The sequence below is a fragment of the Danio rerio genome, chromosome 20, assembly GCF_052040795.2.
Source record: "Danio rerio strain M-AB ecotype USA chromosome 20, GRCz13ab, whole genome shotgun sequence".
Classification (NCBI taxonomy): Eukaryota; Metazoa; Chordata; class Actinopteri; order Cypriniformes; family Danionidae; genus Danio; species Danio rerio.
Genome location: NC_141040.1, coordinates 22143385 through 22161210, shown reverse-complemented (window position 1 = coordinate 22161210; position 17826 = coordinate 22143385). Strand labels below are relative to the sequence as shown.

At 36.0% G+C, this 17826-nt stretch overlaps 1 protein-coding gene across 4 annotated transcripts in view; it reads left to right on the top strand.

The window, feature by feature from the left end:
- Positions 1-2856: 2856 nt before the first annotated feature.
- Positions 2857-17826, top strand: part of cdc42bpb (CDC42 binding protein kinase beta (DMPK-like)) — a 145268-nt gene continuing 130298 nt past the window's right edge. For 3 of the 4 annotated variants that reach the window (XM_087297630.1, XM_087297631.1, XM_087297629.1), the window contains exon 1: positions 2857-3627. In XM_087297630.1, the coding sequence (XP_087153756.1) occupies positions 3453-3627 (175 nt within the window). In that variant the 5' untranslated portion in view covers positions 2857-3452. 4 annotated transcript variants of the gene reach the window in all.

The following is a 17826-nucleotide window of genomic DNA, read 5'->3' as shown; positions in this document are numbered from 1 at the left end:
TTGAGACTTGTAGCACAGACACTCTCGATTTTGGAGGTCATTATAATAATATATTAAAAATAATACTGACAGGCATTTTAGAATGACCAAAACTAAATTTCAGATGTTTTACAATGTGCTCAGCCTCCTTGTTTGTTTATTCACTCACATGATCTCTTATAACAAAATCACATGACCTTTTTTAATGTGCATACTGAAATTAGTTTGGTAAAAGTGTTTCCACTGCAGTTTATGCTCATCTTTACTTATCGAATAAAAAGTTTATCCAACTCAGTTATGTGCATGTGTTTTTTATGCACATATCCAAAATCTGCATAAAAATAGGTGGATGGAAACGTAACTTGTAAAGCTAGTATTCACTGAGATTCCAATGCGTTTGTTGACCACCAAACTGTCATAAAAGCACTTGTCTGGTCTGAGCTTTCTCCCTGGAGAAACGTCAGTCTATAGCGATCAATGATTGGCTCAAGCAGGCTTTATTCTCCATATTTCCCATTACACTTTCCCCCTTTCAAAATAGTGACATGTTTTGTGTATTCTATCATCTTTATTATAATCAAGGCATTTTAATTACTTTCTTAGAAGCAAAGTTTCCTGATTATTACGCAGGAATGAGAGATTTTTCATCTGCCTTAGTTCACTGTGTAACTATAAATATTATAGCTTTAAATATGAATATTATCGAAACTCTTTGGTTCTTTTTGAGTGAGATGCTAATGGTCTAAACCGATATATTGATTTATGTTAAACTAAGCTAAGCTACTCCTGCCATACTTGGGGATTGGATGAATGCATTAATAAATGGTAAAATTCAACTTAAGGGGAGTAAAATGAGCCTATTTTCAAAATTGTAGAGTGTTCTGTACTAATGTTAGTACAAATGAAGTAGTGGAATTTAACTGAAAATATGGAGATACTATGTTTTATAGATAAAATGTTAAAATGGCTTGCCATAATGGTATAACTGGTTTTGTCTGTGAATATTCTGCAGCTGGATTTGTGTGAAAATCTGTTAAAAATGTCTGTGAAATAATGAAAAGAAAAAAACAGTCACAGATGTGTTTATTAAAGTATATTATAAAGTGATTTAAAATGTGGAATATAGGAATGGAAAAAAGCATAATGTTTAATCAACGTTAAACATTTAACACCCCCCCCCAGCTCTAAATAAACCAACGAGTAGGCTATTACTGGTCTAAACAATCACCGAACGAGTAAAAATGGCAATAATAATGATAACTGATCATTAATAACCATAAGAACAAATTACAGAGTAGGTGAAAAGGTCACGCTCATGTCCGAATGCACAGACAGTCATAATCATTCTGACTGAATGGAGCTGCAATTACTGTGAGAGGCTTTATAGAGGTTAAGTCTTTTGTGTGCCCCTTACACTGGTGAGGGCTTGGCACATTGTCTGCATTTTTACAGTGCTTGACGAATGAGGAATCTTGCTATATTTCTGAGATCACAATAACAAAACTACCATTTGAGCAGCTCTGTAGAATACATATTTAAATACACATAAAAATGGATTCATTCATTCATTTTCTTTTCGGCTTAGTGCCTTTATTAATCTGGGGTCGCCACTGCGGAATGAACCGCCAACTTTTCCAGCATATGTTTTCCACAGCAGATGCCCTTCCATCGGCAATCCATCTCTGGGAAACATCCACACACACTCATACTCTACTGACAATTTAGCCTACCCAATTCACCTGTACTGCATGTCTTTGGACTGTGGGGAAAACCGGAGCACCCGGAGGAAACCCACGCAAACACGAGGAGAACATGCAAACTCCACACAGAAATGCCAACTGACCCAGCCGTGGCTCGAACCAGCGACCTTTTTGTGAGAGGCGACAGCACTACCTACTGCATCCCTGTGTCAGCCTTAATAAATATTTACATGTTTAATTTAAAATTATTTTAAAAAGTAGAGAGTAATTAGAACACCAGAGAAAAACAAACATACATTTGCTAATCAGGGGCAGATTTAATCAATATGCAAGGTAAGCGGCTGCTTGGGGCTCCAGGATATCAAGGGGCCCCCAATAAATATCTTGAAGTATAAATTATACCTATAAACTATATATAACATTGTTTTCTAACACATTTTGTATAACAGTTATGCAAATAAAATTATTAGGTAATTAAATGTTATTTTATATACAATAAAATATACTATTAATATTACTATGTTATGTAATAATAATACTACTAAAACATATCCACCACCATCAATCATGGAGCCATATATATATATATATATATATATATATATATATATATATATATATATATATATATATATACATATATATATACATATATATATATATATATATATATATATATATATATATATATATATATATATATATATATATATATATATATTCAATAAATTCATTTTAAGCAATCTAATTATTTAAAATGTAAAATTGTAAATGTGTTAAAGAAGTTTTAAGTTTTTTTTTTTTAAAGTAAAACATGTAAATGTATTGAGATAAAACGTAGAAAAGAATATATAGTGATAGTGATATAGTGACAAAATAAAAAAAATAATAATTAAAAGTAGAAAGGATACATTTCAGGACTTGGGGCCCCCAAATCCCTAAATCCGCCACTGTTGCTAAAATCTGTAAGCTCTTCATTCACGGAGTTCCCTGTTGAACCGAGTGTTTGGGTCTGGTCAACGAGAGGACGCTTCGGCTGTTTTCAGTGCATATGAGCTCCTGATGAGGTCAGTGCTCGCCGCCTCCCGGTGTCAATCAAACAATGGCGTCACACACATATCCCCAGCGTTTCCGGTGCGGGTGGGCGGGGCTCCGCTATCCCGGGTCTGGATTCTTCATTCGGGAACGCTAGACAAGGCTGAACACGAATGCAGCCATATTCGGCTTCGCGGAGCAGCACACCGGCTAGTCCCGCTCACACTCGAGGATTCGCCTACCTCGAGAAATCACCCAGTTTTGTGGGGGGCGTGTTTATGTAGGTCCAAGGTGTGTGTAGTTCTTCGTTTATTCCTGAAGAATTCCAGCTGAGCGGAATGAGCGTCCAGTCATCCTGAGATTCGACGGGAGAAAAAGCCCCGACACATCCCGCAAAGTGGAAAGTACAGATTTGTCCGGATTAAGGCGAATGGAGCCGACGGGGCCTCAGGAGTGAGGAGGGGGGAGGAAAGGCTGGAAACCGGCGGACAACAGCGGGGTTAGGCGCATTAGGGCTTCGTTTATCTCAGCACAATGTTGGGCACATTTTGCTAGCTGGCTAGCTGGATGGCTGGCTAGCAGTTGGAGTCTGGGACTTCAGAGCTCCACACGTTTTGGCCAGATAAACACCAACTGTGTGTATTTATAACGCGAATACCGGTTATATTAAATCCGACAAGTGTTATTTCACATCTTCTGGCTCTGGGAGTGGTAGCCAGGCCGCTAAATTGGTAGAAAATGTCTGCGAAGGTGCGCCTGAAGAAGTTGGAGCAGTTGCTGCTGGATGGCCATCAGAAAAACGACAAGTCACTGAGTGTGGAGACACTGCTGGATATTCTCATATGTTTATACAACGAGTGCAGCAACTCGCCCTTAAAACGGGAAAAACACGTGACGGACTTTTTGGAATGGGGTAAGTTGATGGATTTGAGTGCATTAGTGACCGCGTTCGGGGATGAAAATCTGTGCGTGTGCCTTTAAGACCTGTTTATCTGTTATTACATTTGCCTTAATCACCCAGCTGACTTCAGGCTATTGTCAAAATTGCTGCCGTGACATTTGCTCTTGGGATTCCTGGCCTCGTTGTTTGGACGATACTGCTTGACGTGTTGTTGTTCCAGTTGAAGTACTCAAAAACAAGGATTTATATGAGCTTATGGTGGATAGTATAGGGTTGGGCAGCTGATGCAAAGTAGATGCTGCTGAAGTTGCATCTGCTTATAATAATTTCTATATATATATATATATATATATATATATATATGTGTGTGTGCGTGTGTGTGTGTGTGTGTTGATATTATATATTAAGATAGGAAGAGTTCAGATGCAAAAACCTTTAAATGCCATCTGAAATTCTCTCCTAACATGAGCATTTTTCGCAACCTCCTATGTTTATGTTCTAGTATTTCACTGAAGGCAATGAAAAGAACGTATTTCTCACTTTAAAAGCAAAATTTCTACACGCAAGAGTCTTAGAAGGATTTAGAGTTTTTTGCATCTAAACCGTTTGTGTGTGTGTGTTTGTTTATATATATATATATATATATATATATATATATATATATATATATATATATATATATATAATAGGTATGATAACCTAATCATATATGGGTATGATAACCTTGGATAAAAATATCACGGTTTCACGGTATTGTGCTCACTGCTCTAAAAGATATTCTTTTTCAATGTCTGAGTAAAAAAACAACCAATTTTTCCCCTTTGAAAACAATATATTTTATTTTTTGAAAGTTTATAATATTTTGGAGCAGTAAACATGGCAGGCTAAATAATCAAAATGAATCATAGACTTCTGCTGTCTTCATTTGTTTCAAAAACACAGATTTCTTTACATTTTAAAATGGCATCTTTGGATATTTTTTCTGCTGGAAATAATGTTGTTGTAAAAAAAATGTAAATAAAAATCTTACTTATACCTTAGGAACTGTATTACAGAAAACTTTGTCGGTTTTAAAACCTTGACTTTTAAACCGCAGTATTCCTTGAAAACGGTTATCGTCCGATGCCTAATATATAGTATATATTGTCATATATTGTTTACGAAGATGTAAAAAGAAATCTCAGTAGTGTGGGCAAAATGTAATGTTTAAAAAGTAAAGATTTGTAGTGAGTCTAAATTAATAGTTAGAAAAAACTGTATACTGAATATTAGGGTCCTTCTATGAAGAGAAAATCATCTATTTTTCCCAAAATCATACATATTTTTAATGACAAAGACATAAGATTATCTACAGAAGTAGATTATATCATGTAATAGTATTTACATTGTTTAACAGAAATGCATATAAATGTAAGTTGTCACTATATTTCTAAATAATAAGTCTCTCATTTTATTATGATTTTACTAAAACAATTAAAGTATGTGTTATCCATTAAACCCTAGTTTCTTTGCTCTATTAAAAGTTAATCTCGCAACATTAATGGTGATTAAAAAAAACAATGAGAGATTTTTCAGCCAAAAGACACCTGTACCTTGGCCTGACAATGAAAAAAGTGAAAGTATAAACTGTCACTCAGGTGAGAGAAGGTATGAAGACTATTGTGCACAACATGTTTTGTATCATCTTCGTAATTTGGAGTTTTTGTCACCTATCGTACAGTTGGCTTTACAGGGTAATGTTCCTGATAAACTTCCGGCAAACAAGTTGGACTTTGTTTTCAAGGGCGATGCAAATGTATCACTTCATAAACTCTGGGGATGTTGATTTATGTTGATGTTCTTATATTGATGTTGTTGCTATAGTCATCTCCATTTGCATGTGGGTGATGCTCATTAATCAGTTTGACAAGATAACCATTCAGTCAATGTGGTCTTTAAGAGTCACGCGCTTCCCTGTAGTAAACAGGAATGCATTGGGTGGGATGCCCCTTATTCGGGCTCTTCCTGGTTCTGTTATTTGTGTTTGGCTTTCACTGTGAGTGGATTCTCTGTCCTGGGTGTTGTAGAGTTGACGTCAGTAATGAGATTACACTCCAGTGTGTCTGCTTCTGTAAGGACCGCCAGTGTCCTCTTGCAACCCATCGCTAGCAGGTGCCACCTCACATCCCATCACCACGAGCTAGCCATAGTGTGACCCAGTTTCCAGGAGTCATAAATGTTTCTTTATGTCTTACTACACCACTGGAAGCCGCAAGTTTTTCTTATGGTGCCCTTGATTGTGGAGGTTAATGATTTACTTGGAAGATGTTATGCTGGCGCCGGTTAAACACAAGCAATTCAGTAACGCCACTGTAAAGTGCAGTATTGGCAGAGTGCTTGCTCTCGATATGTGCTTTCCATTTTATGAAGTGCTTTTCAAGGGAAGGTTTTAGAATGGCTATTATGCATGAAATGGCAGTAACATTGCTGGTCTACCTTTTTTGGCAAATCTGCCATTCTCATGTGGCTGATTTGTGTCATTCTCTGTTATGTAGTGGGGGAAATAGAGCTATACAGTCATTTTCCTTCTAACAGGACCATCCAGTTTTATTACAGATAGAGACACTTGATCACTTGTACACCTGGGAATTTACTGTTACTCTATTGGTATATTATTTATGCAATAAATGTGGAACGTTAACACATTTTTTCATATGTTGATATGGCAAATATTAAGTGTTTTTTTCTCTCTATTTTTTCGGTGATAGTCCATTTTGGCGAAGTTAATACTTTTTCAGGGTGTTCAGTAGGGCTGTCACGATTTCGATTATCGAAATTTATGCTCAATTTCTATTATCGTATCAAAAAAATAGAATCGTCGATGCTGCCACGCCCCCATGTCACGTCAGCTTGGCTTGCCAAGCGGGAAAAAAACAGGCTTGTTGAAGTGCTTGTTAAACTGCAGAAGCAGGAGACCCGTCGACAGAGCTTAAACCCTCTCCTCTTTCAATGAAGTCGCCGGTGTGTAAGCATTTTGGATTTCCAGTGAGTTATGTTGACAACGTTCGTGTTGTTGACAAAAAAAACACAGTTTTGCAAGCTCTGCTATGTACGTATTACGTACGGTTCGTCCGATAGACAACACCGGCATCGCGATCCTCCGCCCGCCCACGTTGCAAATCCGCTCGCGAAAAGTACACACTCAGGCCCTGTTGACACTGTCTGTTTTTAAATGGCATTTTAGAACGACAACGATTTGACATCCACAGTGGCGTGTAGCATTTCTGAGCAGCCCTTCTTCCTCACTTCGGCTGAAAATGCACATCACGTGACCACACAGACACAGCCATGCGCTCCAGACTGCAGGTCCAGGCAGTCAGAGGACTGCTTCAATCTATCACTCACTTGTACTAAGTCATTTTAGCGAACACCTCAGATACTGTTGGCTGGTTCCTGTTGGTTGTGCGTCTTTTTTATCTACGCCATTATAACAACACAGATCACTGCCTATTCACGAGTCCCGCAGAAAAAGTGATTGACAGGTGGTAATTATGTGTGTATCTTGCCTTTATTCATTTACTGTATGATTTGTTTATGGGTAAAACAAAGACCATGCAGGTCAGGTAGTTTAAACTGTAGGCTACAAATAATTAATTGGTCATTAATTAATTAATTATTCATAATCGAAAATCGAATCGAATCGTGCCTTTAGAATCGAAAATGTAATCGAATCGAGGATTTGGAGGATCGTGACACCCTTAGTGTTCAGTGTTTTTAAATTTGTAGTTAAATTTTCTAGGGTTATTTGGCCTGGACAATAAAGAAAAATTATATATTTTATTTGTAATATAAAAAATGGTATGAAAAGGTATGAAAACTCAAGTAAAGTCATGTTTCTCAGTGGATCTTGCTGTAAGATATACATTTTAGTATATGTTAGGGCTGCACAATTAATCAAAAAAAGATTGCAATCTCGATTCGACTCTACACACGATCTTAATTCAGCTTTTTTATGATTTAGCCAATTATATGTTCAAGGTTAGAAGAGAAGCGTAAAGGCAGTCGCACAAGTCTTCCCATTGTTTTATATACGTTGCTCAGCAGCATGAACACCTCCAAAATAGGGCTGGGCGGTATATCGAGTTTTGGTTGATTCTCAATATTGTTCATATCGATATGGTTTGAGGCCCCATGTATGTATTCTGCGCAAAACAGACCACTCCAAGGTAGCACGCAAGCTCAACTTGCTCATAAGTGCGCATGCCCAAATTAATGATTCACTCCATGGGTCATACAAAAGATTTGTTTAAAATGAACGAATTGTTGAAGAATGACCTATCACTACATGCGACATGGAGGAACATGCAGTGCCGGTGTTGTATCAAAGTCCGACTGCCCGGACAAATATGACTCCCCCTCGCATGCACGCATGTCACACAGCGCCTGCTGCTGTCTCAGCGGTTTATCTGAAACCTTTTATCGACCATTTCTTCCTCTGTTGACAGCAAGAACGAACATAGAAGCCTTGTCAAATTGACAAGCAGCACCTGAATGTGTTCACAAGAATTAAAAATGCCAAAATGGGAGGAATTTATACTCCTTTTTGAAAGTGAAACCACCTCATATTCACTGATTATAAGTTCAGTATTTATTACACAATGGTCTTTTCTTTACATTTACATTATAATGATGTGTTCACACCAGACGCAGAACTCGCGAATAAATTGTGCTATTAGCGCGTAAATAGCCGTCTGAACATTTGGGTTTACTTGCTTCATTCGAGTGTCAAACCCCGCTTCATTCGCACGTCAAATCCGCCTTAGAACAGATGCGGATTCGCGTGATGGGCAGGGCTTCTGTCTGCCCGGTGACGGTGTTTATGTGCTTTATGAAGGCTGGAAAACAGCGTTAAAACGTTTAGGGCTGTGTCTGAGTCCACTAGATCCTTTCAGAGGTGCATCCAGCTCTATGAGCTCATAAACTCCTCCAGAAACTTAACCTGGATGATGGAGGCTTTCAGCGGTGCTTCTGACTGAGCCGAGCCCAGTTTGATGAACTTTTTGTCGTTGTTCCCTGGAGGATTTTCCCCTGGACACCAACAACAGGTGATACGTCACAATCACACCCCCACAAGCGCAATCTCCTGATTGGTTAACGCGGCATTAATGTCCGCTGAAGTTCAGATTTTCGAACTCGAGCAAAATGCTCAATTCGCGCAGCGCCATTTGCGCGTATCGCCGCAGGATGTCTATTCGTGCTTTTGCATTGACTTAACATGTAAATCACTCGCGCTTGACCCATGTTCCGCATTTACTGTGAACGCATCATAACACATTCATCTCTGCATTCTGCTCCGTTATAATGACTGTTTACATTTATATGCTTAACCAGCATTTCATCACAGTACTCTGAAACTATTTCATTACTTCTCATATCTTTAGTCTATTAATTTGTATCTACTTATTTAATATTTAGTAAAACAAGCATAGTCAAAATAAAACATAGTGTAGGATTTTTTACATGGAGTAAAAGACTTTTCTTTAGATATCTTTATGTGCACCGTTTAATAATTGTGCATAATACATACATGTAAATGTGTAACTAAAACACATACAGCTGATTTAATTTTTGTTTTTAAGTCACACAATTGTGGTATACAGGATTACTTATTACAACTACACTGTAATTGTGTCATAAAATACTGTCTGTTTCATGTTTACATTCAATGTGGTTCTTTCCTATCCTATACAATACTTTTTGTTGTGTTACTATTTAAGTGTGTTCCTTTTTTTGCTCTCACAATGTAGCTATGTTTTCTATGTTTCTGTTTATTTTGTTATTCGCACAACAGTACACAGTAGTGCTGTGTATAGTGTTAAGCAGGAGAAAAAAAACTACTATTATATAGTATATATATATATTCATATTTCGAAGATTTTGTTTATAATTTGAAATGTTGTATTATCAAAAGATTTTCTGCAGCTGTTAATTTTTGTGCAGCTGTTTGTTTGTAAACAGAGAGGGAAACCCCTGTGTTTAAATTCTATTTTTTTTAAAAAGTTGTTTAATAAAGTTTTAATATCAGATATATATCGTATACCGTCATTCCTCTTAAAATTACCGGGATAGGATTTTTAGCCCATATCGCTCAGCCTTACTTCAAATAGTGTTAAAAGTATCACATACTGTGTAATTCACCCCAAAATGTAGTTTTTGTCTTATTGTAATGATGTTCAAATTTAAAGTCCACTATTTCAAGTCTATACAAAATTGAGCATTTTAACCAACAGTGACCTACACACAGGCCTTATATTATTATTTACAGTACATCTGCAGAATTGTAATCTTGATTTTAAGCAAAACATACTGTGATTCTCATTTTAGCCACAATAGTGCAGCCCTGTAGTATTTGCAGATATGTGATGTTATTATTTAGCAGTTAAGAACTCCTTTAGATCTCATAACTGTGCAAAGGAGTCAAAAGACCACCAGGAATTGTTCTGTAAAACACATAAACAAACATCTGCTGCCAGAAAGCATGTTTCTTACAACTGTGTTGAACTGTAGGCCTAGTGTATTATGGCATGGAAATATTCTGTTATATGATGGCCACATTTTAAGACAGACAAGTTTTTTTATTGGACCTATTATTTCAGCAGTCTTTATCTACTTGGTTCTATGCACAAGGGTTTGAATGGCAACATTTGTGCTTAAATAAGCTATTTTATCAGTGATCAGTTGTACCAGAGTTTCACTTATCCATCACTTAATCCATCGCTGCTCGGCTAAATCACACCCTCAGAGTGTCCCAAAATTGTACACAGTCTTCTGACAGACTCTCTTCAGGTTATGTCATTTATTTTCAGCTTCAATATTGTACAAGTGCCAGTATTTTGCAATTTTAAGAATATTGTCATTGTCAGTTATGTAGTTGTGGACATCTGTGTGTTTTTAAAATACCCTGGTAATCTTTAATTAAAAAGCATCAAGTTCCTGCAGCCATGTCTCTTCTCTGATGGCACAATCATCGACACAAACGTTTTTGTGTGTGAGATCCCTACAGATCTGCACCTCATTATCACTGACAGACATATTGACTGCGCCTCGCATTCTGCTATTGACCGGATCTGTTAGTTCACAGTCCATCTTGTCTCACTGGGGCACTTTTCCAAGAGAGGACGAACTCTGACTGGAGCAATTCCTTCCAGTGTTGCACAAGAAATGCTAATGAACCTGAATTAGTGCATATGAATCCATTTTGCTATGTGTACGAGCCTGACAGGAAGTCAAGCTTGGCTAGTTCATGAATTTATTGTGTGCTCCTAATAACTGAGTTTATAATGGGGCTGTCTTTGCAAAAGCAACCAGCAAAGCAGTTATTAATCATTGCAATGTCTTTTTCCTTTTGCTTGATTTCTTGAGCTCTAGAATGCAGCAAAATACTATGGATTGCCATTTGCCAAGGTCAGCTTTGACAGAGCGGCATGCAGGTGTTTATGCCTGACTTCCTCCTTGACAGCTGACTGAAGACTAATTAAAGGAGAGGATTAAGCCGAATAAACACGTTGACTGGTATTTACCCTTCTTGGCAGGTTTTGGCGTGACCTGTACTTGTAGCCAAGCTGTTAGATGCAGAGACTTACTATGCTCTAACTCCCTTGATGTTTTTAAAATGCAGTTTGTTATAGTGCTTTGTATTTGGCAGGTTTAAGTGAAAGTTTGAGGTCAAAGGCAACCTTGTGTTTATTTGGGACAAATTTAAATTGCTAAATTTTCTATTTAATTTTCTTAAATAGAATTACATCAAAGGTTTGATTTCCTATATTGTGATCACATGGGGATATATAATGATATACATAGCCAATATAGTACATACATTAGGGTTCTTTCTCAGCTGTCTAGTTAAGACACAACCAACATTTTTTTGAAGGTGCTTGCTGAGGTTTTTATTAGGATATTTTGAGTTTTATTTGTAGAACTTTTATGTATTTGTCCCTTCAATAGCAAGAATATGTGAAAGGAACCTTGATTTAGTGAGCACATACTAAATTGAACTCATGTTATTGCTCTTAAATGACCTAAAAAAAATTGCTCAAACTTGTGTGATGATGCAGTGTTAGTCTGATCAGGGAGGGTCCTTTAACTGTCTATAGTCTGTAGTATTCCGGCCATTGCTCAGACAGTAATGTTGAGCCCTTCTGCTAGGGCTGGCTGATATGGCAAAAATGCAATCTTAATAATTATTTTCCGTACTGAACGATAACTATATACATTTCAATATGAGTTGTTAATGCTTCCAGATTTAGAGGAGTACCCCAACAATGACTGAAGCCACAAAAATTGAAGGGTCAATTAAATGGCTAAGCATTTTAGGCCAATAAATTTTTCGGTGGGAAACTTTCAGATTCCCATTGTTGCCCATTTCTGCTGTGTGATTGACTCTTTGATTAATAGTTAAAAAGTCCAGAGCATATTATTGTAATTGGCATTAATTATAACGAGATTCAATGTACTTTTTTTGTTGTAATTTTATTTTAAATTTTAATATTAACATTATATTTGTGTTTGTGAAAATAATGATCCACAAACCAAAATTTGTACTCACTGGAGTAGAGTCTTATACTCCTTTTTCTTGTAATAAATGAGCAATTCCAGTGTTATGGATGTGACACTTGGAGAAAAAAACTCAAAACATAAATTTACATAGAAAGTATATGTTAACATTTATATTGAAACATCTGTTCATATTTTCCGGAACAACTAACCACAGAGTAATGGGATCAAAAAAATATCAATCTGTAAACATTTTTTAGACTTTAAATGAGGAAAGTAAACAAGCGTTATGGATGTGACCGAAAAATATTTCTATTTCTATTTAAATAGACTAATTACAAATTTAAAGAAGATGAATCATGAACCAGACAAACTTTAGGATAAAAACAAGATTTTTATTGTTTGCCCTATCGCCCAGCCCTATACTGTAAAGATAAAAAGTTGACTCAACTTAAAAACTTAAATGGACATTTTTGAGTTTACTCAAACTGAGTCAAGTGCAGTACTTGGATTAAAAGTTAAGTCAACTGAAAGAAGTTATGCTGCAAGTTGCCTTACAATTTTGAGTTAGATCAACTTTTTTGTAGCTAGAAGTAAGAACCGGTTGTGTCAGGGGTTGAGGACGGGGTTACTGAGACAAACAGAAACCATTTTGAGCACCATATTAAAATAACAATGGAAAAAAACATTGAAAACATTGTCGCTTCTAATCTGTCTATTCAAATTATGGCATGCTACGAGAAAATTTTATTATTGCTATAATTTCCCTCTATACAAGCCTTAGGCTTGAATGTCTTCAATTCCCAGTGTTTGGATGCCGATGTTGTTTTGCAAAGTTATTAACATAGCAATGCATCTTTGATGCTGTGTTTTTGTATTCATTGCATTCAGTTTGCAATGACTGTTAGTACACATTTGTAATTTTGGGAAAGATGAGACTTGATGACGCTAACCTGGCTTAACAGTGGCTCTTAAGTATCCCTTTTTCCACCAGCACAATCCAGGTGCCAGGTCGGAACTGTTGCTATTGTCAGTTCTGAGCTGGTTTGTCTTCGGAGCCAGAGATTAGAAGTGATAATGTGTTCAGGATTATGTTCCAATGTTATTTCAAATATGTTATTCAAAGCTGTTGTATGACAAAAACTGTTGGTCTCTGGAGTGGCACCAATTTCAGCTGGTCCATTCTGTTTGCAGTGACGCGATGCATGCAGTGTCACCATAGAAATACCTGTGTTGACACGTACGGCCGAAAATAACAAGTAATAGGCTCAGAACTTTTTCCACAGTGTGCGAATGTGGCCCCATGTTCGCATATTGCAGCCATGAGCACTAAATTTAGTGCAACAAATGCAGCCCCATGCATGGTGAAATCCTGACAGATACTGTTTGGCCTGGCGCTCCTCATCTGAGCGAGTGCCTGTGCTTGAGATGACATTTTTGCTTATTAATGATTAACTGATTAATTCTGTTAAATCAGTTAAATGGCTTAAATGTCATTTAAGCCCTGTTATTATTTTGTCATACCTCATTTCAATTGTTAACGGTTGTAAAATATGTATCTATTATATGTCAGAAGTCGCATTGGTATTATTTTTTTATAATTCAGTTAGACAGCATGCTTTCACTTTCATATTCATCAGGAAATGCACTTTTACCGGTAGGAATGAAATCCCGTCTTTCTAATCCTTCTACTCCTAGCCATATATATATATATATATATATATATATATATATATATATATATATATATATATATATATATATACGTACGTACATATGTATGTATGTACGTACGTATGTATGTATGTATGTATATATATATATATATATATATATATATATATATATATATATATATATATATATATATATATATATATATATATATATATATATATATATATATATATATGTGTGTATGTATGTATGTATGTATGTATATATATATATATATATATATATATATATATATATATATATATATATATATATATATATATATATATCAGGGCTCGAAATTAACTTTTTTACTTGGTAGCACCGGTGCTCCCAACTTCAAATATTTAGGAGCACCAGAAAAAATTTAGGAGCACCCACCAAAAATGAATGAGCACCGCTGCAAATTGTTTTTTAAGGGATTTATTGTATTTTAAAACAACATTTAATAGGACTGACAAAAACCAGAAACAACTATCTAACTAATGCTGCAAAGACATTGATATTTGTGTGCAATAATTCCAAAATGAATGTTTAATAATTAGGCCATAGAATATTAATGATGATAAAAAATGACAATAATAGTAACAATGAATTCCATTTCTCATTATGATACTGCCTTGAATGTGCATGAATGTAGGTTATCTGCTATTAAAAGTCTGTTAATTTATGAAAAATAATTGTTTAGTTTGCATCAAACAAAAATGAAGCATTGCAGTAAGAAATATTTTTTTTTGTACTGCTGTTTTTATATGCATGTCAATTTAATAAATAATATTTCTGCTACAAAACAAACAAAAGATTATAATAAATCATTCAATTCAATGATGAAAGCTGCAAAGCAGTAATCAGTAAATAAACAAAAAAATAATATACACCTCAAAAAGAATAGACAAAAGAAAGGAAGTCTCACTATCACTCTTTAAAAGTTTTGGTTTCAGTTTGTGTCAATTTAGAGGTTCAGTCTGAGCTGATTTTCATTTTTCTGTGTTAGTGGAAAGCAGGCGAGTCAGCCGACCCAATTTATGCGCAGGCAGAGCAGAACTCTTGCGCTAACCATCGGCGCAATACCGCTCTTTGTTATGAGCCGCAGTTTCAGTGTAAACTTAGTAAAGGCGAGCTTTATTGGCGATGATATGTACAGTATTAGATTTGACTTTTAGCGGACATTTGTGCTGAACACACAGTGAATGCAACGGATGGAGATTCAGGCGCCTTCTCCAAGAAGCGCGTACTCGATTGATCTCAGCTGGTGGATCATTATTCACCACGTGACACGTCATGATCGCTCTCATCTGCGCCTCAACTTTAGGTGGGGTTTGCAAACCTGTGTGCTTTAAGTTTTTACTCTTCAGCCGTTTGCATTTCCCGTGGTCATAAAAGCTCCCTCCCTGTCATCTGACAGCGGAATACCTTGAGTGATTGACAGCTAATATGAACCAATATAGCGTCAGAGAAGAGCGATTCAGCACGTTTTTACAAAAATAATCAAAACAGGTCGCACTACAACCATTATCAGCAGTCGCACTAATGCTCCCAGATATATTATGAGGTCGCATAGATTAATTTTCGGGCGCATACGCGACCAAAATGGTCGCAATTTTGAGCCCTGTATATATATATATATATATATATATATATATATATATATATATATGTATATATATATGTATATATATATATATATATATATATATATATATATATATATATATATATATATATATATACATATATATAAATATATATATATATATATATATATATATATATATGTATATATATATATACATATACATACATACATACATACATACATACATACATACATACATACATAGTTTGTTGGGTAATAATGCTTTCTCACTAAAACCGAACCATTCTAGAGTTTGTTTCAACCGAACCGAGTAATCTCAAACCAATGGTTTTGGCAATGTCAAGGTGTGAAAGGACCTTCAAAAAACTGAAATCTGAATTAGCCTAGAAAATGGCAGTTGGTGCGGGTAATTCTGTCCTCTGTCTCTGTTCTTACTTCTAGCCCAAAAATGTTTGGGTGCTAATTAACCACTTTTTTTGCTTAAGAGCCAATACTTTGGGTGTTAATAGACAAAGATTGAATTTGGAACTAGGCTCTGGCTCTGAAGCACTCATACTGTGGTTATGCCTCTCTATTGTATTTTCCCCCTTAATATAGGGAGTGAGGCTGGTAAACAGTACCTGACTTCCCAGCTAGCATCCTCTCGTGGGATCAGCACAGTTCCTTTCCCATCAAACATCATAGCCGGCTGTAGTAGAATGTTCTGTGTGCCAACAGTTAATACTCCCCTCATGAGCCTACATTTCAAAAAGAGGGGGTTATAAAGTATCTTAGACATGGCACCCGGGCAAATCGTGCCCTCTTGATGGGCAAAGCATCTTGTTTGTTGTGGCGTACAGCAGACGGTGCACTCGTCCTTATTTACAGCAGCTGCTGCCTCTTATTCCCACTGCTGGGAGATGCTTTTTGACTAGCCTACTTTCACAAGCAGCAGCAAATAACCTAATAAGAAGCTGCAGCGATTGGCGAGACTGTTTGAAATTGCTAGCCAGAAAAAAGAGATGTAGGCCCTGCCATGTAAGCTTAGCTTTTGGCTGTGCGCTTCTGTTTACAGGCAGCTTTGTAACTCTTTAAGTCCTGCACCTGCTGAGATTTTTCTCTCTGCCTCATTTTCATGACATTCCAGGTTGCCGTCTTGACACGCACACCGTTTTAAAGACCTTGCCCAGCATTTTTTTTTTGCTTTTATGATTTGTTGAATACCATTATCATCCTCATTAATGGAAATACTCATGAATAGAGTGTATTTTTTAGTCTTTTTTTGGTACATTATATAGTCGTGCCTAATTTAGCCTCTCATTATGTTATGCATTAAACTGCACAGCAAGATCAGCAATTATATGCTAATTAGGGAGACTAGTAAACTATTCTCAGTTTTAGATGGTAAATTTTATTGTTTACACTTGCAGATGTTCTTGTTCTGTTCCTTATTCAGATTTTTTTTGTATCCAACATCAAGTGTGATACACCATTATTTAAAAAAAGTGGGAACTGGTACAATTTTTGAAGTTTGTCTCATTCTCACCAAAGCTGTTTCTGATTATGTGTATATTAATGCAATAATAAATACATATTGTATTTTAATAAATACATTCTAATAAATACAAAATTCCCCCGTAAGATTGTGGAATGCTTTTTAAAATTGGAAATAGCTGTCTTCTACTTTATATTTTCAAAGGCCAATTGTATCCTTCTAAAATCATTCTGATTTGGCACATTTGTTAGTAATATTGATGAGTTTAATTAGTGGAAACAGAGAAGCTTTTTCTGTACGTCAAGTTGATTCTTCAGCCGATCGCTAATATGTCAGTTCATAGACAGATCAGCTGATAGACTCTTTCTGTGACCTTCTTTGCCAATCACAATCATATCTACTTAACATGATGCCCAATTAGTGGTGTTTAAGATATTAGCGAGAAATGGACGTTCATAAAATAATTTGATACGTTCAACAACTCTTAATATGTAATGGTTTACAAGTTATCACTAGAAGTTAAAATCTTTAGGGTAAAACTTAATGCAGTTTTCACTTCCGGAAACTGGCTGTTGCAATTTAGAGGGCCTAATGGTTTAAGTTACCCTAACTTTTTGGGTTTTACAGTGTAGATGCTGGTCACATGTTTTTATATTATCCTTTTTTCCTGCAACTTACTCTTATCTTGTAACATGGGTTCGTTAATGCACTAGTACGCTTGTTTCACATAGAGAGATGTAGAGCTTGATTAAATTAGACAGAAACATCTTGAGCAAATCCAATCCCAAGTGGTCCCTTCAGACTCATTTCAGTTAATATTAATACCAATAGTTGACTACTTATTATCAGATTATATGCATTTGCAAAATACAAAAAACTCCCTCATAATATT